This window comes from Pleurodeles waltl, chromosome 12 (assembly GCF_031143425.1).
Source record: "Pleurodeles waltl isolate 20211129_DDA chromosome 12, aPleWal1.hap1.20221129, whole genome shotgun sequence".
NCBI classification, from domain to species: Eukaryota; Metazoa; Chordata; class Amphibia; order Caudata; family Salamandridae; genus Pleurodeles; species Pleurodeles waltl.
Window position 1 is genome coordinate 191185289 of NC_090451.1, and position 26587 is coordinate 191211875.

A 26587-nucleotide genomic window follows, 5' to 3' on the forward strand; every position below is an offset into this window, starting at 1 on the left:
TAGGCCCAAACTCGCACTCCGGGCGCTGCTCCCATAAAGGAGATTCTATGTAATGGTGGAAGGCGGCAGCGGCTAAATAATGTCTTCAGCTGTCTGAGGTGTCACGTGCAGTAGATCACCAAGAGGATACACAACCGACGCATGATCTGATAAGTCCTCTGTCTCACCAGCATCCGTGTGACTTATTTTGTCCTTATCAGATGTGGGTGACTCCGCCAAAGATGCGGCCGCCTGAATCGCCGCCCATTTACCCTGACTGGATTGTGTTTTCATTGGCCTGAGCACTTTGTCCCTGTGAGGCCGATCACTGGAGCGGCGTCTCTTTTTCCGGCATCTAGCTGGGGGAGGATCAAGCAGGTTCCGGTCAACTTTTCCAGTTCTGTATGTTTCAAGCCAGGACCATGCCTCCGCTGGGCTCAGGCAGAAATGGATATGGCCATCCCACATTATTTTCAGTTTTGAAGGAAAAAGCAGAGAATATTGAATCCCTTCAGTCATTAGGGCCTTCTTCACCTCAGTATAAGATGCCCTCTTGGCCTGCACTGCTGCTGTATAGTCTGGGTACATACAGACCCTGCTGTTCTCCACGTCAAAGGGGCCTTCTTCACGCACTCTCTGAAGTAGCAAGTCCCGATCCTTATAATGGAGCAACTTGACCACAACAGGTCTGGGGGAGGGGGGGTCTTCCCGGGGGAGGGTCTTCCTAGCGCAGGGGGGGGCCTAGTCGGGACCCTGTGCGCCCTCTTCAGGGCAAAGAACAGTTTGAGTTGTTGGGGGCCCATAAGCTCTTTCATCCAGGGTTCGAGGTAGGCCATCATGTCACTGCCCTCCACTCCTTCTGGTAGTCCTACAATCCGGATGTTATTTCGCCAACTGCAGCCCTCCGCGCCTTCTGCCCTATGTTCCAGTCTCTGCACTCTGTCTGTAAGGTGGGCGAGTTGGGTTTGTTGCGCCCGATGTGATGTGCCCATTTCATTCAACTCTTCCTCTGCATTGTCCATTCTTTCCACCAGCTTCAGGTGGTCTGTTCTTAGAAGGTCCAGTTCCGCCGACACCTTCCCTATTTCTTATTGTAGGGTGTTCTTAGAGTCCTCAATTGCCTCCAGAATGTTTTGTAGGGTGCCTTGCACCTGGGGTGCCCTCTGTGGGGTCATTGTTTTGGCCCTTTGCTCAGTGTCTGGGCTAGCCGCCCGCGATTCCTGTGGTTTAGGGCATTGCTTACCCATTAGGCTCGCTCGGACACGGAAGTCAGGCTCAGATCTAGGGGGGGACCTCTTGCCACCAATGTTGCCCCCCCTCTCCTCCACCCAGGGGCCGCAGCATTCCAACTGGCCACCCAAAGCGCAGGGCCATCGGTGACTTGAGCTAATTCCTCAACAGGCACCAGGCGTCTCCGTGAGACTCCCAGAGGTTGAACAGTTGTCTGGTCCACCCTGATCAGGTTGTCCGCACCACACTCCAGCTCCAAAGTCTATTGGGGGGAGTTCCAACTCCCGCTGTGGCGGTGTCCACTCCAACCTCTGCTACTCTCTTCTTGGAGGCCGTGGAGCTCGCCCAGCCAGTTCACGGTAGACCAGTCCCACAGTGCTCATCCTTGCAGAGTCGCCTGCGCCCAGGAGGCCCCAAAGGCACCAGCGCTAGAACATCTGCCCAGGTCGCACCTCGCCACCCTGCTCATCCGCGACTCAGCAGCTCACCGTCTGTGTCAAAGATCTGTCAGCTCTGTACCGGGCCGCATCAGCCCATCCACTACACAGGGTAAAGTGGGGGAGACAAAGCTCCGTCAGTCCTCAGGCCCTTCCCGTCATCCTCCGCATCTGCCACCTCTGGTTGCCGTCCCTCAAGGGTACAGGGCTCCTGCATCGCCTGCCTCCACCAGCGCCCGGGGCTCCTTTGCGTTATTACCGCTGGCGGTCGGCGCTCACCTCTATTCTGTCAGAGCCGGCGCTCGCCCACCATTTTGTGCAGCCGCACCGTTGCAGCTCACCGCATCTTTGCCACTGCCGCCCGCTGCCTCGGAAGGCTGTTATTCTCCGTTCTGTGTCGGCTCTGTTCCCCTGTCACTTGCCGCCGGTTTCGGAGCTGCGTTAGGCCAGGGGCAGCACCTGGATCGGCAGGATTAATTGCGGACCGGTCCAGAGCTGCTCCGCTACACCGCTGCCATTTTCGGCAGTTAGCTCCGCCCCCTTCAAATTCCTTCACATTTATAGAATGCTTTACCATTTTAATTATGTGTTTTGCTTCTCTATTTATGTACAAATGATTAATATGTCAATATTGTTCAATTTTCTAAACAGTCGAGTCACGGACCTCTGTAATAGGCTTTGCGGATCCCCAGAGGTCTCCAGACCACAGGCTAAAAACCACTGCCCCACAACATTGTCTGTTCCTCCACTGTCGGATGACAAGTATGCCCCAGTTTATCCCTCAAATTTTTTGCTCGCCAGAAAGCAATATGGGAGACAGTATCTGTGACTACTCGGTTTGTAAGATTTGCCAGTGCCTGTGATTGATTTTCTTTACATGGTTGGCTAAGCGATTAAAGGTGGAGATAAATGTAATTTGCTTCTCATCCATTCTGTTAAATTTCTCAAGCAGTGCTGCTATTGGTGTATTTAAGGCTTATTTGTTGGCCTAGTGGACCGTTTGTTTAGGAACTTTGTCTCTGAAGTAATTTACACTTGAGAACAGCGGTTTGCCTCATGAAATAATATGTGCTGCTGTAATTTCTTCTAAACTTAAAAAAATTGACCCACAGGTAAGTTGTCTCATAATGCATGTGAATTAAATGAAGTGAGATGTAACAATGGGTTTATATCGATCTTTTTATGGTATACAGTTGTTTTTAGATTATGGTATACAGTTGTTCTTCTATAACCACCTGTAGATTTTACATTAGAATCCAAACGGGTTGTTGTGTTCCTGCTATACGTTCAAGTGAAAAAGATAGGAGTCTTGTACATTAAGCCATGTAAGAAATTCCTTCAGTTCTATTTCAGTGCACTGTCAAATAGAAAGCATGTCATCTAAGCATCTTACCCACAGATTAACATTTGACTTATATTGTTGTTCTGTGAATAAAGTCTTTCTTCTACGAACTGGCCAACATCAATCTTCCCCATGCCGAAGCAGCTGTCTTCCCAATTTGGTTCTTCACTCAAGACAATGTAGTCTGATGGTCATATAATACTATCTTCATACTTCAGCCAAGGTAAAAATATGTATCTGGGTATTCCTCCTATTTCCTATTGGTTTTATGGGTTGCTCCTGCTTTAGGGTGAACCAGAAGGGTAAAAATATTTTTGGTTCACATCCTTCTAAACTGTTATTGTAATACTCCGAAGTTACTTTCACCATAATTACTTTCAAACAAGCTTTTCTCCTCTTGGGATCTACACAAGAGTTTGTGTTGATCTACTTAATGATATGTTACCCTCATATAGTAGTGGATTTTCTGAGATCCAGCTTCTTTACATGATCTTACTGATTTAACGTTTTAATTCTGTTCACCATCCATGATATGGCTGTTTAGTGTTGGAACAATTAATTATCGTGAACTTATAATTGGAGGAGTAAGCAGACGTTTTGCAGGACCTTTAGGGGCATAGCATTGGGGTGGGTTCTGTGAAGCGTAGAGATTATAACTTTTCTATTACTTTTGTTTTTCTTCCTTCGACATGGCAATACATTTATCCGCCACAGGTCTCTCACTCACTCATGCGCGTTAACAACTTTGCATATAATTTGCCAGGTAAAGTGGCCTAGTACTTTGTGATGAATGTGTTTGTGGTCTATAAAAACATATTAATAGGATCAGATTCAAATCTATGTTACTAAGCAGGCACCTATTGCTTTTTATTACTTTAGTACATAAATATTTTCTCCCTTAACACTAAAAGTTTAAACTGTTAAGAGGGAGAGAGTACTAGATTACTACAGCTGACTTAGACCCGACAGCTTCGCTCCGCTGACCTTGCCCTCGCCACCATCCCACGCATCCACAGAACGACCGCCGGCAGCATATCGTTCTCTCACCTCACCACTGAGACGTGGAACACTCTTCCCACCCACTGACAACAGTCACAGGACCTACTTGTCTTCAGGAGACACCTCACTCAGGACGTGGCTATTCGATCAGTAGCATCCTCCCATCAGCGCCTTGAGACCCTCACGGGTTAGTAGTGCGCTTTACAAAAGCTTTGATTGATGGATTGTACATTTTACTAGTTATAGCACAGATACCTTATGTTTTCCAACTTTCTAAATAGGACACCCAAAAACATGTCCTTCTTCCTCAGTTCCTGTTCCTTAATATTGGTTTAATTCATCACGCAACTACACATACCCTATTTCATTTCCCCGGCTATTCATGATGCACAATAACACATGTCCATCATTGCTGAGCATTGGTTGGTGGACTTGAAAGCCAGTGTAAGATGCTGGTTCTCAAGAGTCCCCTGAGCAAACATGAGAGCTAATCACTTTGGAGGTATTGAGTTTTTGCTGCACATAAGAATATCACAGCAAGAAAGATTAAATCCTTCTCCCTCTTCCAGGTTGGAAGGTACTGCTAAGTGGATGATGTTGTGTCGTACCTTTTCCCAGACATCGAAAAGTTTTAAGAGGTACAAAGGCATTACAGTGTATTGGCAACAAATGTATGATACTTTATTAGCAGTATGGCATACATCTCTATAAGTATGTTTTATTTTCACGTTCGGTAGAACGAATAAAAAGTAGTATTGATGTGCAAATAATACCCAATGACATTAGGCTCCCAAATACTGTGAATGCAAACAAAGCCTTTTTGATTTCAACAAGGTATGGTCGACTACAGTTTGGGACAGGTCGGTTGAGAGTTGTTTATTACTCACTAATTAGCGTTCTAGTTAAGTATTGATGGGATTGGTAATGTAAAAGAAAAAAAAAAACTTCCACCAGGCCCAGTGTTTTCACTCCACCTGTATGTAAACAGAAGAAGTTGCAGAAGCTGAGAAAAAAGTGAAAATGGGTATGGATGGTTAGGACTGTCTGAATTCCACTCTGGGATAACTTTTACACGTGAAGAGTTTATTTAATGCACAAGTAAAGCTAAATAGTTTTACTGTCTTTCCCTCCCTCACCATTATGAAATAGTGTTATTTTAGAATACAAAGCAATGCAAGTATTATAATAAGGGCTTCAGGGCCTGAAACAAGCATTTGTCCTTATGAATCCACAAGCTGGAGGCTGAAAACCTTTCACCATTCTTGAAAGTGATCCTTCCTTCATTTTATCAACAAATGTTGCATTGCAAAACAGTATGCAGAGACACCAGTAATGAAGTCTGATGAGGCAATATTGTCAAACACTCCTTTTAGTGTTATAGAAACTGACTTTCATAGTGTGCACTTCGACAAGTTTAGTGATGAGTAGCTTATGGCATGTTTAGTTTAAGGCGTCTACACCACTCACCATTGGATAGGTAGGGACAGACTTAGGAGCTACAATCAAAAGGTGTCAGTTGCTACACAGGAGGAGAGAAAATAATTATATCCTTGATACCATTCCTTCTCTTCTACTGTGTGCCTTTTCTCTTTCCGCTAAGTGATCAATGGTGATAAGAATCTGGGTTGGTAGTCAATTTCGAAATTAAACTTTCTTGGCATTGCTCTTGTGAGGTGATCACAATTGTATACACTACCTAAAGATAGTATCCCCTCAAGGTCGCATGTATATAAATGTGTACTGTATTGTGTCACAAGCATTTGTCGGAAGTAAGAAAAGGAAATACACTAACTGAGGCTAGCCATTTAATTATATTTGATTTATTATTGCTGGGGACAGAACCAGGCTGGCAGCAACCAAGTCTGTTACCTGCCAGAAGCACCCCTTACTGCCACCGCTCTTGGTCGAACCCTTATACAGAGCTAATAGGACCTGCTTATTTCTAACAAAGTCAACACTGTAGATATATCCCATTGCTGTACTAAGAGCACAAGTCTGATTTGTATTGATGTAGTCAAACTTGTAAGAAATATGTTGATGCCGGAAAGAAAGAAAGAAAGAAAAAAAAAAAAAAAAAGACGACGACTAGGGCATTTGCAGTACATTGCTGGGCAGTCTAATTTTTACCTTCCCCTAGGTAATCACAGGAACGCAGGGAACCCAGTATAAAAAATTGTAGACCGAGAAGGAAATATTTTTCAGCTCATATGCACCAACGGCATTTCTGTTCTACTAACTAGCCAAGCTCAGAATAAGGGACATCTCACCTATCCAAGGGAGAGAATATTTGTTAAATGGTACCCTAGAATGTCCCTGACTTTAGTGTTTTTTTGGGCAACCTCAGATTATGGACCCCATTCTTCCCCCCCACCACCCCCTGACCCCTACCCACTCCCATGCTGGCTGCCACTCCAGTATGCACAAGATTTAATGAACAAAATGTCAGCTTAGCCCCCATGACTCTCAGGAATTCCGTGCAAGGCAAGCTTGCGAAACAGAGGCTTCACTGGCCAGTCCCACAGATGCACAGAGGGTAGGTCTGCATGGAGGCTCCAGCAAACCAGCCAAAGACTAAGAAGGGATTTCTATTTTCTCCCCTCCAAGAGGTCAGTAAAGAACACATGCCATATCTTCGATCATGCACTATACTTTCATATGGCAAAATAACAGAAAGTGTAAATTTTAACTGGTAAACAGCACATACAAAACAAGCATTGGCAAAGCCAATATGTCTCACCTATACAAGAGCTATTGGCTTTGGCAATGTGTTTTGCCATGTTGTACATCAGTGTGACTCCTGTTCAATATGTCGAAAACTCTGTGGCGTGAAGTGTCAGTATGGAGTGGGAGAAGTGTTGTAGAGTTGAGTAGAGGGGAGTAGGGTTCAGTGTCAGAGTTAAATGGGGTGGATTGGAATAGGGTGGAGTGGACTGAGGTAGTGGGTGGGTTGGACTGGAGTAAAATGGGGTGAATTGAAGGGGGGTGAGGTGAAGGGGACGGGAGTGGATTTGAGTGGTGCGTATTAGATTGGAGTGGGCAGTTTGGATTAGAGTGATGGGGTGGATTGAATTGCAGTTGGGTGGATTAGATTTGACTGGAGAGGGGTGGATTAGATTGGACTGGAGAGGGGTGGATTAGATTTGAGTGGGTGGTTTGGGGTGGGCTGGATGGATTGGAGTGGTGCAGTCTGAACTGGGATGGGGTGGGATGTATTGGGACAAAGTGGGTGGACTGGAGTAGAGTGGTCGTTTGGAGTGGGGTGGATTCCACAGACGTGGTTTGGATTGGAGTGTAGTGGGGTGGGTGGACTGAACTGGGGTGGATTGGAGTGGGGTAGGTTGAATGGATTCGACTGGAGTGTGATGGCCTGAACTGGGATGGACTGTAGAGGAGTGGGGTGGAGTGGATTGAAATGGGGTCAGTTGGACTGGGGTGGATTGCATTGAGGTGAGGTGGAATGGGGTGAAATGGGGTGGGGTGATGTGGATTGTATTGAGAGGGGTGGATTGATTGGAGAGAGTTGTACTGGATTGACGTGGGATAGATTAAGGTGGTTTGGAGTGGGGTGGATTCGACTGGAGTAGGGTGGATCAGGTAGCAGTGGACTTTGGGGTGGGGTGGATTGGACTGAGTGGGGTGGATTAGGGTGAGACGGGGTGGAATGAATTGAGCTGGGGTGGACTGGATTGGGGTGGATTGGATTGGGGAAGGGTGTACTGGACTTAAGTGGGGTGGATTCAACTGCAGTAGGGTGGATTTATATGGACTGGACTGAGTAGGATGAATTGTACTGGAGTGAGGTGAATTGGGTAGTGGTGGACATGAGTGGGGTGGGCCGGAGAAGGGTGGGATGAGTGGAATGTGGCGGGATGTTTGGAGTGGGGTGGGTTGGACTGGAGTGGGGTGGACTACAGTGGGGTGGTCCGGACTGGAGTGGATTGGGGTGTAATAGATTGGGATGAAGTGTATATTGTATGGGAGGAGGAGTAGATTGGACATGGCTGGATTGAACGAGTGTGGGGTGGACTGGGTTGTAGTGGGTTTGACTGGGGTGAGGTGGATTGGATTGGAGTGGGGCAGATTGTTTTGGTTTGGAGTGGGTTGTTTGGGATGAGTGGGGCAGGTTGTTTTGGATTAAAGTGTGGCAGATTGGAGTAGGGCAGATGGGATATGGGCAGATTGAAATAGACTGGAAGGGGGTAGGCTGGGTGTATTCGACTGGAGTGTGGTGGCCTGAACTGGGATCAGGTGGGCTGTACTGTAGAGGAGTGGGGTGGATTGGAGTGGATTTCATTGGACTGGACAGGGGCAGATTGTTTTGGATTGGAGTTGGTCGGATTGGAGTGAGGTAGATTGCTTTGGATTGAAGTGGGCCGGGTTGGAGTGGGGGAGATTGTTTTGGATTGGAGTGGGGCAGATTGTTTTGGACTGGACTAGGGCTGACTGTTTTGGACTGAGTAGGGCAGATTAGAGTGGGCCGGATTGGAGTGTGGCAGATTGTTTTGGATTGGAGTGGGGCAGACTGTTTTGGATTAGAGTGGGGCGAATTGGAATGGTGCAGATTGCTTGTGATGAGTGGGGCAGGGGTGTGGAATTCCTATAGCCGGACTCCCAGGACATATTATTTGGGGTCAAGGGCAACAAGATTTCATGTTCATTTTGTCCTTGGGACAAGTAGGCCCAACCCCTTGCAGCACAAACCCTTTACAGTACCACATTATGAATCAGGGAAGGGCATTGTCTGCACCTAGAGTAATATCTATGTCCATATGTTAATGCTGTTTGAACTTGTATTCATGGTTCATTATTACAAAGTCTTTAGTATTGTGAGCACTTTAAGGAAATGTAAGCTTGGACTGCACTGCTGACAGCGGCCCCAGTAAAAATGTGTGCATGTTTGCAAGGTTACAAAGTTTAACAATATGAGGCAACGAATTTTGCTCCCAGAATGCTCTCTGGCTTGATGCAAATATTTGCAGAAGCTTGAAAGCAAGATTGGTTATTCTTTGCTTGATTTAAATGTTACAGACAATGCAAATAGGAGACAAACATTTTGCTAAACTACTGTGAAATTAAGGTACCATTTCTTTTAAGCATCGTTCAGTAAAACGTGCTGATGTATGTTGGTATTCTCAAAAATATTCATAGTGGAAACATCAGTGCAACCAGCTCTGAAAAGATTATGGTGAACATGAAAATAAACAGTCATTGGCAAAGCCAATAGGTCTGACATTGGTGTTCAGCCTTTTGGTTTTGTCAATGTGTGTCTTGAGCTGACATGATTTCTGTAAAACTTTGTTGTGGAAGTTGCCAGGCCCTCAACATCATAACAAACAAAGGCAAAAAGCAAAAATATTTTGGGCCTCAAAAAGCACATCTTAGCACAGTAGTTCAGGGCACTACTGAACAAAACTGCTTTATGTGTCTAATGCTCCATATAAAAGAGCAAAATGCAGTCACTCACAGTGAAGCCAATCTATAGATAGATAGAATTTTAATAAAAACAAAGAGTCTTGGATAACCAATTAGGGACCCAATTTTTAAAGAAAATCCCCAAGGTGCACACATAGTATATGTCCCTGCATTAGTGCAGATTTATGCAATTCATTCACAAGAATTTACAGAATTAGGCCAGGAAATCCTACACCTAGAAAACATTTGTAAACTGGATTTTAGGTCAAGCAAATATGTATATGGAGATTTGCTCGTGCGAAAATCTGTTGAGCGTTTACAAGTTCACTTTCCTTCCAACCACTTTTTCCAGCCCTGGAAGAAGTTTTACTTCTGGCCTTGTCAGGAGTAAATTTCCAACCTTTTGCTGTATGGGAAAAGATAACAGAAGAGCAGGTGAAAACCCCTAAAACATGCAAGTTAGTAAGTTTGCAGAGACTTAAAAAGGCATTTCAATCCTAGAACTACTGTTTACCTCCATCTCCAGCCTCAGGATGTAAATGCCTAAGTTGTTCTCGCGAGCAAACCAATAGTGACTCCTTAAAGGTGCCACAATAAGTTAATTGCTAGTATTCAAACACTACTATGGTTTTAGCCCTGGCATAATACAACAGGCTATTAACATAGCTCCTATATAATGAGACTGCTGCCGTAATGTATCACTGCGCTACATGGCACCAAAGGGACAAGTGGATCCTTTTTACTGGACAAGTAGATTTATGAAGCAACCTGTCTCATGGACAAGTAGATACTTTATGAAATTCCACACCCCTGGTGGGTCGAACTGGAGTGGGGCACATTGTTTTGGATTACAGTGGGGTGAATTGGAGTGGGGCAAATTGTTTTAGATTGGAGTGGGACAAATTGCTTTGGATTGGAGTGGGCGAACTGGAGTGGGGTAGATTGCTTTGGAGTGGAGTATATTGTTTTAGATTAGAGTATTGCGAATCGGAGTGGAGCAGATTAAATTGGGGTGAGTTGGGAGGACTTAAGTGGGATGGGTTGGAGTGGACAAATTTGGGCGGGTGGATTGGTGTGGAGTAAAGTAGGGTGGATTGGTGTGGGGCGAATTTGAGAGGGGTGGATTGTGGTGTACTACATGATTATGTGTTAAAGCATCATTTCAAAGATTACACATAATAAAGAAACACAATCACTATGCAATATTTCGAACAAGTTAATTGTCATCTTTTGGTAAGAGCGCCACCGAGCAACAACAAAAGAAAGCATGAGTGATAAGTGAGGAAAGACGACTTGGCAAAATGAAAAGAAAGTCTGCTTTAAAAAATAAAAAACTTTGCAGTTTTGTTTGCCCTGCTGGGCACATTTTTGCCAGTCACAAGCCTTCTGTTTTCGGGGCACTAGAAGGCAAAAAGAACAAAATAGTACCTCAATCAAGTCAAGGGCAGCAGACAGGCAGTAATTAAATTGAACCAATTAGTGATTGATCCCTGCTCCACACAGAGAGACGGAAATAATGCCAGGTATGCTTTTGATGAATTAAGAGGCTGTAAAGAAGACACAACAGAGTCTTACAAGCGAGACGCATGCACGCACAGGCTCGACCCTAAAAAGGTGAATACATTTTTTTTTTATTCATAGCATGGTTAAAGAAAAGTCTCACAAAACCTATGTCGTAACCAGTCATTATGAGGAAGGTATCACAAAGAACTGAGGTACATCCTTCTACCCCAAAATACTACTTAAGGACTAACAATTTAAAAACTAGCATTAACAATAAATTGTTAGCAGTTATCACTTAGGGAATGCAATATTTTGTATATCTCTGAAATATGTTGTTTATGTTGATAGTCATTATGGGCAGCCATCTTGAAAGAGGCCCCACCTTGCTCTCCCTGCGCTCCTCTGCGTATACCACCTGGTGGTCCCATCAATGCCTACAGGGCGAACCCCCATTCTGTCCTTGGCAGGAAACAACTCATTCACAATAAACTACCCTCCTACCATATCCAATAAAGCAAAAATAAAAAAAAACATTCTAAAGCATAAAATTCTCAACCTAAGCAAAGAAACTCATCATAGCCCCTTACCTCTGTTACAATAGGAATATTCTATCAAATGACCTCCTCTTAATTACCAATAGGCATGCTCAATGGAGGAATATGTTAACTTCTCTACTTAAACACCAAGAAAACACCTCATTGCCATAAACTCACTATTGTACCCTCTCCTTTATACAATGTGTAAGCCTCCATCACCATCTCCAACAAGGGCACTGTGGTCATTCAATATTGTGATTGCAACCTTGAACTCTTCTCTTCTATCTTCTCTCACATCAAGCAAAAGCTAAACTCAGCCATTCCACCACCTTCCCCCTCACAACTTCCCACTGATTCCCCTCCACTTGACAACCTCATACACGCCCCTCACCTCCCCTTTTCCCCCCTGGTGGACACCAATTCTTCCACCGATATAATCGAAGCCCATCATATCCTTTTCTCTACTGATACTGCAGGCATTGCTGTTCGACAACAACTCTATGACCACACTGTTTCCCTTCCCTCCAAAGCACCCTGTACCAAGTTCCCTATCATCCAGGATAACATTTACTCCTCTCCCTATCAACCTACCAATGTCAAGACGATGCCTCCGCACTCCACCTACAACTATTCAGTCTCGGCCAGATCTCCATATAGCATTTTCTCCACCAGCCACGAACCGATCAGCTATCTCCACACACACTCTTTACTTGAGAACATAAAATCCGAATTACAGTTGATTGGGGCTGACATCCTTAAACTAGTGCATATCACCTCCAATCTGGAGCATTACTGGTCCCTACACACAACTCACCTCCAGAATCTCAACATGCTAACTTCCAAAAGCCACACTGTCCCCAGACCTGGGCCCCACAACCTAGTTGGAGTTCCATACCGAATCTTGGCCACTCCTCTCGACCTAATAGGCTAGTGAGACAGTTATTCAATAACGTTATTCTCACCCCCTTACAACTTTCAATCTTGTTCCTAAGTACCAAGTGATAAATGCTGAAACAAAATTCAGACTATCATTTCCCACCTTTTCAGGGTATCTCACCCTAACTTTTGGTACATTAATAACAAGAACCTCACACAAATACCTGTAGGAAAGTACACTCTTTTTGGAGTGGTTACCCCCACTTTTTTGCCTGTCAGTACGTTTTGACTGTTTTCACTGAGACCCTGCTCAACAGGACCCCAGTGATTGTATTCTCCCCATCTAAATTTGGTTGCCTAGGACTTTGCACACCCCACAATTGGCATATTGCTGCCCCCATGTAAGTCTCTAGTATATGGTACTTGGGTACTCAGGGAATTGGGGCACATGGGGTTCTTCATGTGGTAGGCCCTCCTAGCCCAGAGGGCAGGGTGCAGGTATCCGTGTGTGAGGGCACTCCTGCATGAGCAGACGTGCCACTCCGAACTTTAGCTCCATTGAACTGGACTTTTTAAGTACGTGGAAGCCATTTTACCTGTGTACTGCACACTGCCTGTGTCCAGGTACATAATGGTAACTCAGAGCCTGGGCATGTTTGGTATCAAACATGTCAGAATTATACCTCAATACTGTTGCAAGTACTGGTTGTATGATTCCATGCACTCTGACGGCTCCTTAGAGGACCACGCCAGCATTTCTTCAACCAATCATCTAGGATTTTCCAGACAGCCTTCGTTGTTGCCACCCCACAGACAGGTATCTGCCCTCCTGCTGCTTGACCAGCTCAGGCAGGGGAAGGCAGAACAAAGGGAGGCAACATCCTTTCCCCTTGGAAATAAGTGTTGCATGGCTTGGGAGGGGTAGCCTTCCCAAGCCACCAACATGGTTTGAAGGGCACATTTGGTTCCTTTCTTTCATAAACCGGTTTGCACCAGTCCAGGGACCCCTGTCCCCGCTCTGGCACGAAACTGGACAAAAGAAAGCTAAGTAACCATTCCCCTGTCCATCACCACTTATGGGTGGTGCCCAGAGCTCCTCAAGGTGGCCACTTGATTCTGCCATCTTAAATCCAAGATGTGCGGAGGCCCCTGAATGCATCTGAGTGGCCAGGTCAGGCAGCTGACGTTACAGCCTCCTCCTGATACGTGGTCACCCTGCTAGGTGACCAATTCCCCTTCCTGGGCTATTTAGGGTCTCCCTCCTGGGTGCATCCTCAGATTCAACATGCAAGATTCCAGCAGTACATCCTCTTAGGGTGGTGAGTCTTCAGTCGGCACAACAAGTAAAAAGGAATCTCCCTTGGAGCGAAGGAGTCACTCCCCTACCTTTGCAGGCATCAACTGCAACGATGACCGGCTGCATGGATCTGGTCTCCTCCGGAGCTGTGTGGATCCTGCATCACAGGTGGTGGTCTGGAGTGGTGCCCTTGGTCCTCTCTGCCAGCTGTCCAACTTGGGAGATTGTAAGCCCTTGCCTCTCCTTGCAGGGCAGTACCCCTGTGCACCACAACTCTTGTAGCTACCAAGGCTTGTTTGTGCCTCCTTCAAGGGATCTTCAGGCTTCTTGTAGGCCCTGCTCTCAGCACTTCATTCTGCCTAGAACAGTCTCCTCTCTGCTGCTCTAGCAACGCGGATTTCCTATTCAGGTGTGCTGAGAGGGCCACTCTATGACTGCTCTGCCTGCTGCCAGTGGGTTGTTGTGGGGGGCTGCCTCCTATTCCAACAGCTGAAGATCAGCTTAGACTCACCTCCAGGGGTTGAGTCCCCTGGGCCTTGCTGGACCTCTTCAGCCTTGCAACTAGTCTTCTTTTGCATTTGCCAAGCCTTGTTGGTGGTTCCCCAGCACCACTGACCAACTGCAACCCAACAGACGACGTAGGACACCATCTGCAACACTTCTGGAACTGCCCTTCATCTCCTGTGCTGCACAGCTGGTCTTCTTCGTCCCCCGTCGACCTAGTCCTGCATCCATAGAAGGGTGGGTAGTGGCTCCTGACAACATCACACACTGGATTTTTGTCCCCTTCATTTGCAGGTCCTCTTCTGCCCGAATCCACCTTTTGAGTTCTTCCAGTCTTGTTTGGGTTTTGCACAATCCTCTTCCAAAGTCCTCCTGTTGAGTTTGGGTGAAAAGCAGGTACTTGCCTCTGCTCTCCTGGTCACTGGGGGTCACTCTGGTACTCACCTCCAGTGGTTCCTAGTTCCTCCAGTTCCCCTCTACCAATTCCACATCCCTGGGTGGGGGACAGAATCTCAAATTCCACTTTCTTAGTATATGGTTTGGCCCTCCCCTAGGGCCCTCACTATTTTCTATTGCTTTTGCCAGTGCTTATTGCTTTCTATGCTCTTTACTGATTGATAATATGTATATAATAGTGTGTTTACTTACCTCCAGTTGGTGGACTGCCTATTAGTATTTGTATTACCCTTATGAAGCACCTTTATTTTTGTAACACTGTGTGGTTCTTTCGTATGTGAAATTTTGGCTGCTCATCCACAGTTACCTCTAGAGAGCCCTGGCTTCCTAGACACTGCCTACACTTCACTAATAGAGAATACCTGGACCTGGTATAAGGTGATAACACCTTAGGTGCTCACCACACACCAGGCCAGCTTCCTACAAGGGATACAGAGGTTCACTCTGAGTTTAACACACCAACCTCAAAGATTATGTGGATTGAAACCCTCAAATCCCGCAAATGAGAACAAACAGAAGACTTGCTTTTGAGGTCTTTGTAACTTCTTAAGTCTCTCTTGAGGACGGAAAAAGTTTAACTTTATTTTCAGTCTTGAACTAGATTAACAATCATGGGCCAACACGTTTCACCGCACACATTGCTTCCTCAAAGCCAAAATAAATCATTTTCCAAGAACAATTTTCAAACTACATTTGATAGACAACATCAATGCAAAGATCAAGGTGTATGATGTCAGCAAAATAGCAATCATAGTGTGATTATTCATACAGAATTACAAGCTGTTATGGAAACAGTGGTCCACAGAGCTACTGCCATGTTCACCAACACTACGGTTATCATTCTGTGTCTTTTTGAGCTTATTAATTTCATTCAACACCTAATTGTGCTCAACGTTTTAACTATTTACGTTACAGCGTGTGATTGTATATGAATGATCAAACTATGGTTGCTATTTTGCTGCCGTTATACACTTGATCTTTACATCGATGTTGCTTATCAATAATGTATTTCGATTACTGATCTTTGAAAGTTAATTATTCTGGCCAGGAGTAGGCGACATGTGTTGTGACAAACGTTGGCTCACAATATTAATTAATATATTTCAAGATAAAAAACAAAGATTAAATGTGCAAAAAAGATTTTGGCCGCAAGAGAGACCGATTAAGTTACAAAGATACCTCAAAAGCAAGTCTTTTGTTTGTCCACCCGTCCCGCAAAATTTATGACGCTCATGACACCACTGAATACTACTTCCACTTCATGACAAAAATCATGGATACCATTGCCCTTGTACAACTAAAGAGGGTCCCATTCAAAAGATCCAAGCCTTGGTTCAGCTTTTATCTCAGCGAGTAACGCTGTGGTATAAGACTAATTGAAAGAGCATGGAGACACACCCCAGCTCTTTCTAATCTAATTTCAAACTTCTATGAAAAAGACGGAGCACCTACGACAGGCACATTCGAAACTCAAAAGCAGCATTTTTTCCAAATCACCTTAATGTGGCAATTAGCCGGGGGAAAAAAAGAATTAAAAAAAAAAAAAAAAACCCTTCTTCGAAATCGCCAAAAAAACAAATGGACAGGGATAACAATGCCCCATCTTCCAACTTCAAAACCATACCTAACTGCAGAACCTTTGCCTCCTTCTTTACTGAGAAAACCATGCTAATCAACACTGTAATCCAGAATGCTTTGACACTCTCATCATGTACCCCCCTCCTTTAAATCCTAATCAGGAGATGTCCTAATAACCTCTTCCCACAAACCTAAAATCAGTGCTGCCTGGTCAAGCTTTAACACCTTTGATAAAAGTGACATCTCAAATCTTCTTTGTTCACTGAAACACTCTAATCACTCAACAATCCCCTTCCCTCCAAACTACTCAATGAGACCAGTCACCCCCTTTTCTCCTTATGGACTAGGATTGTCAATGCTTCACTTTTACAAGCCTCCATACCCGAATCCCTAAAACATGGACAGGTTATTCCTATTAAAAAAAAAATTTAAAAACAGCGTAGACACTAACACTGTCCTATCTCCAACATCCCAACTTTGGCCAAACTTCTAGAAAAATATGTGCACATACGGCTTCCCAATCACAATGTGTACACATACAGCTTGGCAATCACCTTGAGCAATTTCATCTCCTTGAGCAATTTCAATCAGGGTCATGGCACTGAAACTGCCCTGGTACACATTGGTGACAACACTCTACGTTCACTTGATCAAAATAAATCATGCTTACTAATCCTACTTGACCAATCTGCTGTCTTCGACACTGTGAATCATGAAACCCCTTAGAACATATTAGAACACAGGATGGGTCTCTCCAGCATCATTTTACAATGTTTCTCCTCCTTTCTTCCCAACAAATCTCAGAACATCCATATCAATCACGGTCTTTCCCTTCAGTCCTCAGGTACACTAGGCGTCCCACAAGAATCCAGTCTTTCTCGTGCACAGTTCAACCTATACATGGAGCCTTCGACCAAAATCCTCAAACTCTCTCACATCTCCTATCATAAGTATGCAGATGACAACTCTATATGAAAATTACCTCATCCAATGACATTAGTACTCTTAATAGCACCTTGACAAAAACCTAACATTGGCTGACTCGTAGCCACCTCAAACTCAATGCCTTTAAAACAGAATTGGCTCTGATCTCACCATTCAGTATCACCCCTAATGTCAAAGGCTTGCTTACACATCTTACTGCTTTGAACTGTACACTCCTCAATCATTGACTCTGCTAAATCCCTAGGAATAATCTTAGACAATACCCTCTGAATGCAAAAGCATAACCATCAAATCATGCAATAAAGAAACTAAACCATTTCCTGTCTATGGAAGATCTCGTAACAGTGGTTTAAGCACTTTCGAAAAACAAAATTGCTCACTCAGTTGGAGGCTACCTTGAACGTGGCAGCAAACCTCATTACTGGCTCTAAAAAAATATTTATTTCGTGACCTCCAGTCTCTGAAATGGTTACCCTATGAGGCCAGGATCCATTTCAAAATTGTCTGTGATACCCATAAAGCGCTGCATCACAACATCCCGCTTTACATTCCCAGAAACTGACCTTATCTGGCGGAAACAGAACTTCCAGAAGTACAAGTTCCTAACTACTTAAGCCGCAAAAATTAAATAAATAGAAAACTTACTCCACAATTTGGAATTCTCTTACTCCAGCTGAACGCCTATTCCTCCTTCTTCAGGAAAGGGGAAAAACTTCAACTAGCCAACAAACTTCTCCCACATTGAGACTAAACTGCCCTCTCCTCAAGCGTAAACCTTACTTTCATATGTGTGGCTCCTTTGTTCACTCCGTCCACATCTCTGAGTTCTGCGCTGGTTGTCTGTGGCCAAACCATCACCGCCATGCCACCATCGGATTCTACCCACGCTAACATCTTCAATGACTATGTGTGCCTGTTCTGTACTCCCATTAGTTTGACGTTATTTGCTTGCGTAACTTTTGCAGCATTACCTTCTCTATTTTTATGTATATAGCAGACCGTTTATTTCTTAACATCCTCTTGCTATTACTGTAAAGCGCTCTATCACCCAAAAGGGTCTTGTTGGCACTATATAAAAAACTCACTTAAATTAAAATATATATCTACATACACACATAAATACACACACACACCATTCCTAGTCTAAGCTGCTAAAAAGTAAAGGTGTGATTAGTCTGATAGACAAATTATTACAGAAAAGGTAGAAGATAGCTGTCACGTCAAGTCCTTGAAGGTGGTGGTGTTTGTATGCTGGTATAAAAAATGTAGAACACATCAGTTCTTGCTGACTTGTAACAGTGCTATCCCAGTGAATGTTTCCAACTGCAACCTACAGAAACTTCTCACATATCCGTTAGTTACAAGTTACCTGCCCTTATTTTTTATACTCTAATACAGTTCACGGCATCACACCATAACGTCCTAAAAAAAAGACTGAGTTGGCTGTGAGCATAATTTAAAGAGGTACGTACGAATGCCTATCAGACAAATCTGTGGAGTACAATGCCACATGGTTAGTCTGTGAAATTATACTGTGGCTTTGGTTGCTATTAATGAGAAAAAGAGAATTGCAAATAAGAAGTATGCACTCCTATGCTGTTGGTACCCACCTACTGCCCGCAAGAACCTGGTATAAATAACACTGGAAAAGTCAATAAGTTTGGTGTTGGCCGTCAGCCTCCTGACTTTGTCAATGCTTGTTTTGTTTTTTTAGAAAATGTTACTGTCAGGGAAGTTGCTGGGCCCTCGACAATTTAAGGGGAAAAAATAACATTGGCAAAAAGCTCAAATGTATTTTATAAATCATAGCTGTATATTAGCCTATAAATCTGATTGTTTAATATATATACACAATTCAGAGCTTGTGTTAGGTGAGGTGATGAGTAATCATAGGTTAGATTAGTCCTTTAGGGGGTTGTGGTGCGTTTACAGTGATTTGAAGAAATATTCTGATAGCGTCCGTTCATGCTAAATTAAGGAGTTATCATAGTCCAGAATAAGAGAAGAGAGGGAGGATAGAGAATATAGGAGAGGAGATTTAGAGGGAGAAAAGGAGGAAGGCAGGGAGAATGAGGGAGGAGGAGAACGTAAGACGTGGGAAGGATGCTCATAATTATTTTAGACAGAAGATGCATTGTATCCTTCATTCATATATATATATTTTCTTCAAATCAATCTCGGTTTCATCGCCTACTTCTGGTCATATCCATTTTAGAATGTTTATGGATGAAAAGCGAGGTTTGAAATTTAACTGTGATGGGCTTTCTTCGCTGGCATGGCTCAAGTGTGTCTGTAATAAAGCTTCCTCTGTTCAACGTGGAGCTCTAAAATCCATTTTTTCCGATGTTCACACTAGATTCACCAAACTCTTGGTGGGGCACGTGTCTTATGTGCTACTTTGAGGACTGATACCTTGTGGCGGGATGGTTGATCCTTGAGAGCAATTCCAACTGTAAAGACATAGGAATAACCACACCATCAGGATCCCCCGAACCATGCCTAACCCATCCATCTGGTATATAGTCACCCACACCCAAGCTGCCCTACTTTGAAACTAGAAAGCAGAGCATTATTCTTGGCATTCGTGCGCCATAGGAACAACTATAGTTACCATACACTTGAATATGAATGCCCTTAGTTTTTTTTTTTCTAGTGAAGACGAGGTAAAATAAAATGTGATGACACACATATACTGCATGTATAGGTAAACATATAAAAAGTATGCAAAATTATAGATGCTATATAATCAACACTAACATATATTAACTAATCAAAAGCAAGAAGCAATGCCATGTGAATGAGTGGCTGAGATTCAGCAGTGTACCGCGAACAGGTTTACAAACGATGTATTGTAACAGCAGTGTACGTATAAAAACAGATACTCGCCGACATAGAACCTAACTCCAACACGTGTGAAAAATACCCTGGAATGTACCAAGCGCAGGTAAGCGGCTCCCCTGCAGATCACCCTTGTCATCATAAATAAATCAACACTGCTCAGCTGTCCCAAAACAAGTGTTAGCTAGCGAAGCAGACCATCATTACCGAAACTCGTGCACTGCAGTGACTTGTTCATACATGCTCTAGACGTCGCCGGCTACTCACCTTGCGGCATCCGAGGCTACTGTGCCCACAGGGGCTAGCCGGCCCGGGAGAGGCGCTGGTCTCGATGACGGCCTGCAGCTGCTCCAGCTCCTGTCGGAGCAGTTGGCGCTGGTGGAAGCTGAAAGCCGGGTGGTTGCAGGCCATAGTAAAGAGCAGCAGCAACTCGTCAGCCGTGCGCGCCTCGTTGAGCTGCAGGCCGTAGTTGTTGATGATGGAGTCCATGTGGGTGAGGGTGCGGCAGAGCACAGCGGCTGCCTCCCGGCTCTCGGAGCCCAGCAGCGCCAGGGACACCAGCAGCCGGCTGCGCACCAGCTCGTCCGTCAGATTGGTGAGGCGCGCCAGGTCTGCAGGGTTGTTGGCGCGGATCTCAGAGTCCCGGAGCGAGTGATAGTCCTTGCGGGCCAGGTCCTCCAGGCAGCAGCCCAAGAAGCGCAGCTCCAGCGGCAAGCACAGGTCTAGCAGGCCACAGAGGAACTCCACCCGCTGCGCCGGGCTCAGCTCCGAGAACCAGCGGTAGGCGGCTGCCCTCTCCAAGGGGCAGCGCTGCTTCTCCACCATAGTGAAGGGAGCGAGGAAGGAACACGGAGGCTAGAGCTGTACGGGAGAGGCCTTCACGGTAAGGGATAGCCTGCCTTCAAGAAGGGGAATGGACAACACCTGCAGGGGGGTGTGGTACGTATGCGAGGGGGAGAAGGAAAAGTACAGGATAGGCAATGAAAGAGGGGCTGTCAGACCTCGGGGACCGGGGCTGTTAGGCGACAGCGGATGGGGTTGTGAAGGGGCATTACCAGGGGGAGAACGGGTGTTCGGTCTTTCTGTAGGGGGTGTGGCAGCCAATTCACTGCTGCGGGGACTGTCAGGTCCAGGCTCCCGAGCTCCCTCGGCGCCTAACGGTCCAAAGAGCTCGGTCCAAGAGGCCGCATCTTCCCCTCTCGCCGCTCACTGCTCGCCTTGGATGGGTCGTGGTAGTACAGTGGCCATCACAGGACTGAAGGAGAGGGACGCCACCTAAGAGCCCTCGGGAACGGCTAGTCCCGTCCCCAGAGGGCTCACCGCAGCCGCTAAAAGCTTCCACCGCCCCAGGACCGTTGAAGTGTTCTTCCCAAACCACTGACAAAAGAGCCGACTCTTGTGTCCTTGCCGCTGTGGTTCTCCTCGAAGAACCCCGGGGCCTGGCACCGAGCCGCTGCCGCTATGTTTACCTTCCCTCGTTGACGTACCCCCACCGCAAAAAATGCCGAAGGGAACGCTCGTGCCGTACCAAGTCCAACTGACACAAGACCCCGCCCTTTCCTTCACAGATCCAGACCCCCGCCTCCTGGGGACCTCTACTCCTTTGCTGATTGGATGTCAATCAGACGCCTACGCATACGTCGACTGCCAGTCAACTTGACAGGACAGGGTTCAACGGCCTCCTACAGGAGGAGTGGGTGCCGTCTAAACAAAGGCTCGGATTGGTGGCTGAGTTACCCAAGCTCCCTGATTGGCACCATCACACTCGCCGTTTTTACGCTTGATTGGTTTGAAAGTAGGGTAGGGATGGTAACTCCGTAGCTACAAAGTGAGAGAAAACGGGAAAAAGACTATGGAAACAGCGTCGCCTGAGCCGGAAGTAAACACAACGGCCATCTTGGTGGGAGAAATGATAGCCCGTTTTTGAGAGTGTATTTTCAATTAAAAAGTTAAAAAAAGAGGGCCCAATAATATTATTAGCAGTAAAAGTGGTTATGTTTATCCCCGAATCGCAAAGGGCAAATAGCATTATATCCATTGCTGACAAGCTACAAATAGCTTACGTGTGACACTTGCTCGTTCAGACGACTTAGGAGTGACATTGTACTGACAAACGTGTGGCATTTCGAGTGATACTTTCTTTCGAGTAAAACCAAGCAGTGACGTCAATATAAAGTAATAGAGGATGTGGCGTTTTGGTACCAGGCAACCAGCTTGGAGTCGTGGTATCAGCTGAATGGCCCTGTGAGTCTGGCCATATCACTTTTCTGACCTGTTCCTAAAAATATGAACGTAACCTTCGGTAATATGACTGGTGCTCGTGTAAGCGCTCCAATACTTTTAGTTCGAGTTGGCGCACTATAAAACTATATTTAAAAAAATGGTTTTGTACGTTTACAATCTTTGAGCCTAACTATCACGTTGCTGTAACCTTTGTTTTTTTAAAGTGAATTTTATATATATATAGATATATATTTCAACTGCTCCTGCTGTTCTTCCAACGCTGGCCTTAAGGAGCTGGTGCACCATTATGGGCGCAGGACCCATATTTAAATATCTCAATTTGAATTGTAGAAAAACGGCACTCCCAACAATTGCTGAATAATGACGAGATTTATTTACAAAGCCATTCTACAAGGCTTGTCAAGCCTGGACGCGTTTCGACCATAACGGTCTTTGTCAACAGCCAAAGTCATTATATATATAAAACTACTGGCGCTCACCAGTTTGTAGATCTATAACTAGGACCTAGTTTCCATAGGAAGAGCGTTTTTTGTTTTGCCAATAACTTTGGCGCCGCTGACGAATTTTCATGAAATTTCCAAAACTTATATTACATCCAGTTCAGCTGCTGTCTTGAAAGTTTTGGGGTGATGCGTCAAGTGGGGGACGAGAAAAAGGGGAGGTCCCAAAACGTCCTTTCCCCATTAATTTTCCCTTTGGGGGAGCAAAAAAATTAATTATAAAAACGCACCTGTTCCTGCCACCACTGCGGGCCGCCTCGCTCCTCTTCCAATGGTGCTGGTGTTGCAGCAGTCCATGGGACACCAGCACAGGCTCCCCCTGCTGTACCTAGCATGAGAGCAGAGTCAGGATTTGTCTGAGCAGCTTGGTCTGCAGCTCAGTGGAGCTGAGTCTGTGTAGTTTCTCCAACCTGGCTGGGACGTACGGCCAAACTGAAATGCGCACGGAGTGCACTCATTCCACCCCTCCTCCTCCCCACCTCCATGACCCATCGCCGCCTCTCCCTGCACATGCTGGCTGAACCAGCAGCTGAGAAATAAAACAATATAAAAATATTGTTTTATTTTTAAGCTGCTGGCTCAGCCAGTGGGGGGGGGGGGGTCCTTTGCCATTGCAAAGGAACCGCCCCTGATTAATTCAAGTAACTATTACTTACGCCTTAAAGTAACTATACCTCACGCCTTCAGCATGCACAGCTAATTACTCCACATATTACACCATTGATGATATCTTCTGTGGTATAATTGATATTATCACAGCCAAATTTTCAATACAATTATGGATGAGAAAACTGTGCATGGTGGGACACGAGTTATAGTTACCTTATGGCGTGAGTTATAGTTACTTGATTTAACTATAACTGCTTAATTTCTATGGTTTTGTATAAGTGAAGGCAGAACCTAACTATAACACCCTTGTAACCTTTGCTTTTCTAAATGCCTGCATGAAAATGTGGCTACCCTTGTAGGAAAGTACCCTATTTTGGCATGGTTATCCCCACTTCTTGCCTGCTGGCAGTGTGTTTTGACTGTTTTCATTGGGATCCTGCTAACCAGGACACCACTGATTGTGCTCTCTCCCTCTTAATTTAGTTGCTTAGGAATTTGCACACACCACAATTGGCATACTGCTACCCCCATATAAGTCCCTAGTATATGCTTCTTAGGTACCCAGGGCATTGGGGCACCAGGAGTTCCCCACTGGGTGCAGCATGTGTTGTGCCACCCATGGGAGCCCATGCAAAATGTATCTGCAGGCCTGCCATAGCAGCCTGCGTGAAAAGGTGCATGCACCCTTTCACTACAGGTCAATGCACCGCGTCGTTGTAAGTTACCCCTATGGTAGGCCCTCCTAGCCCAGAGGGCAGGGTGCAGGTACCTGTGTGTGAGGGCACCCTCTGCATGAGCAGAGGTGCCCCTACAAACTGCAGCTCGATTGCATTGGACTCCTTAAGTGCGGGGAAGCCAATCTGCCCTTGAACTGGACACAGGTCACTACCTGTGTCCAGCTACATAATGGTAACTTCAAACCTGGCATGTTTGGTATCAAACATGTTAGAATCATACCCCAATACTGTTGCCAGTATTGGTTGCATGATTCGATGCACCCTGGGGGCTTCTTAGAGGACCCCAAGCATTGTTCCTACCAGTCTTCTAGGGTTTTCCCACGCTGCTGCCACCCCTCAGAGAGGTTTCTGCCCTCCTGCTGCTTAACCAGCATAGACAGAGGAAGACAGAACAAAGGATTTCCTGTGGTAGAGGAAGGTAACACCCTCTCCCTTGGAAATAGGCTTTCCATGGCATAGGAGGTGTAGCCGCCACAAGCCAACGGTATGCTTTGAAGGGCACATTTGGTGCCCTCCTTGCATAAACTGGTTGGCACCAGTCCAGGGACCCCCGGTCCCTACTCTGGCGTGAAACTGGACAAAGGAAAGGGGAGTGACCACTCCCCTGTCCATCACCACCCTGGAGGTAGTGCTCAGAGCTCCTCCAGGTGGCCACTTGATTTTGCCATCCTGAATCCAACGTGGGCAGAGGCCCCTGGGAACATCTGAGTGTCTAGGTCAGGTAGGTGACGTCACAGCCCCCTCCTGATAGGTGGTCACCCTGCTTTCATGTGTGTAAGTGCTGTGTGACTATAGTGGTGTTGCATAAGCATGCAAGTCTCCTAGATAAGTCTTGGCTGCTCATTCACAGCTACCTCTAGAGAGCCCTGGCTTCCTAGACACCACCTACACCTCACTAATAGGGGATACCTGAACCCGGTATAAGGTGATAACACCACAGATGCTCACCGCACACCAGGCCAGCTTCCTACAACTCATTACCTCCCACACACGAATAAGCCTACGTTTGTCTTCAGAAGACAACTGTCACATGACGCCAGGTGACGGCAGACTAGTCTTGACATCATCAGGCCCACACTACCACAGATTTAACTGTACACTCCCTGTACCATAAAGTATTTCAGAGGGCACAGAACAGGGGTGCAGTGTGCTTAAGACTGGTTGAAGTGAGGGGCAAAACCACAAAATGAATAACAAATAAGTGCTGAGACTAAGTCTGTGGCTGTCTTTGAAAGTTTAAGAATCACACCAAACCTATTTCTCCCAGGATCTGCACTTTGCAGATTACTGAGTACTAATATTAGGGAGTCTCAATATGGAGATGTATTAGTACAACATAGCTGTCACCAATGAACAGGTGGGATTAGGAAGCTGGGAGACCCACAGAGAGAGGAGTCTCGGATAATGATCTCAGTGACCCAAAGGTTGAAAACATCTTCCATTGCACTCTCTAAGTGACCACAGAGCAGCAAGCACCTGATTACGTAGTGAAGGCTTGTTAGGGCCTGCTTAAAGCACTGAGAACTGTGGATGTGGCAATAATATTCCGTATAGACTGTGTATGTAATACATCATGCAATAACACTGAGATACTGTGAATGTGGTAATAACATTTCCTATAGACTGCCTATGTAATGTATCTAAATTATCTATAGGAAGTGATGATCATCTGACATTGCTGCTTTCATGCCGATTCCTGGGCTGACAGCAGTAGGCTTTTCTTTGGTCCTACGAGCAGGTAGGATAATTCTTGTTTGTGTGACAAAGTGCTGACATTCTGAATAAACAGCTCACCGGTAGTTGGATCGTGTCAATACAAAATAACATCTCCTGTTCGCATTGTTGCGCTTCAGATTTACCACTGCTAGCAATATTCTCTCTGGAGCAACCAACAACTCCTGGCTGGATTCCAAAGTTTGGGGATCTAGTGCATGAGAAGATTGCCAACAAAAAATAATTATCCCATCATACCGAGCAGTGGTACCAGTTCAAGGCATTCAAGGGACAAGAACTGTAATTTTACCACCGCTTGCTAGTTGTAAAAGTAATCGTTTGTTGTAATAGACCAGATAAAGCTGCACCAAATGGCCATTCCTACACAGTAGGCCACAGGAGCTCCTGATTAGTTACCTGTCTCCTCTCCCTATTCTGCATGAGATACTTCCAAAAGAATCTACAATAATTAAGCAACACACGTAATATTGCTCCCCAGCTATGGAATGAAGATACTGATTTTCCACTGATTCCTGTTACCACTGCTACCTCAGGACAAGCTTCAGATGTGTTTACAGTCTTCAACTCCAGTTTCCAACAATGAAATTGTGTATTACCAACCACCCTTGGAAGTGACAACCAGATCCCCTTCACCAAGTGAAGTACCTGTTTTTGCACAAACTGCCTCTAGTTACTTTATCGACATCAATGTTTTTTTCTTCACATTCTTCACATGCTTCTATGCATATATTACGTGCCTTTCTTGCTTGGCTGAAAAAGACTTACCTGATTCCAGCTTGGTCCTACATTTGGATTTTTATTTAATTGAATTTTCTTTAAATTTGGATTGAG

General features: G+C 45.4%; 1 protein-coding gene and 1 long non-coding RNA gene across 3 annotated transcripts in view; one reads left to right on the forward strand and one right to left on the reverse strand.

Annotated features, from left to right (window-relative positions):
* Positions 1-20757, reverse strand: part of ZCCHC14 (zinc finger CCHC-type containing 14) — a 547370-nt gene extending 526613 nt beyond the window's left edge. For both annotated transcript variants that reach the window (XM_069216334.1, XM_069216333.1), the window contains exon 1: positions 20200-20757. In XM_069216334.1, coding sequence (XP_069072435.1) covers positions 20200-20757 — 558 coding nt within the window. The remainder of the gene's footprint in view (positions 1-20199) is intronic.
* The window catches only part of LOC138267412 (uncharacterized), a 126110-nt gene continuing 120216 nt past the window's right edge, over positions 20694-26587 (forward strand). The window contains exon 1 of the long non-coding RNA XR_011199797.1: positions 20694-20815. This is a non-coding gene — a long non-coding RNA (uncharacterized lncRNA). The remainder of the gene's footprint in view (positions 20816-26587) is intronic.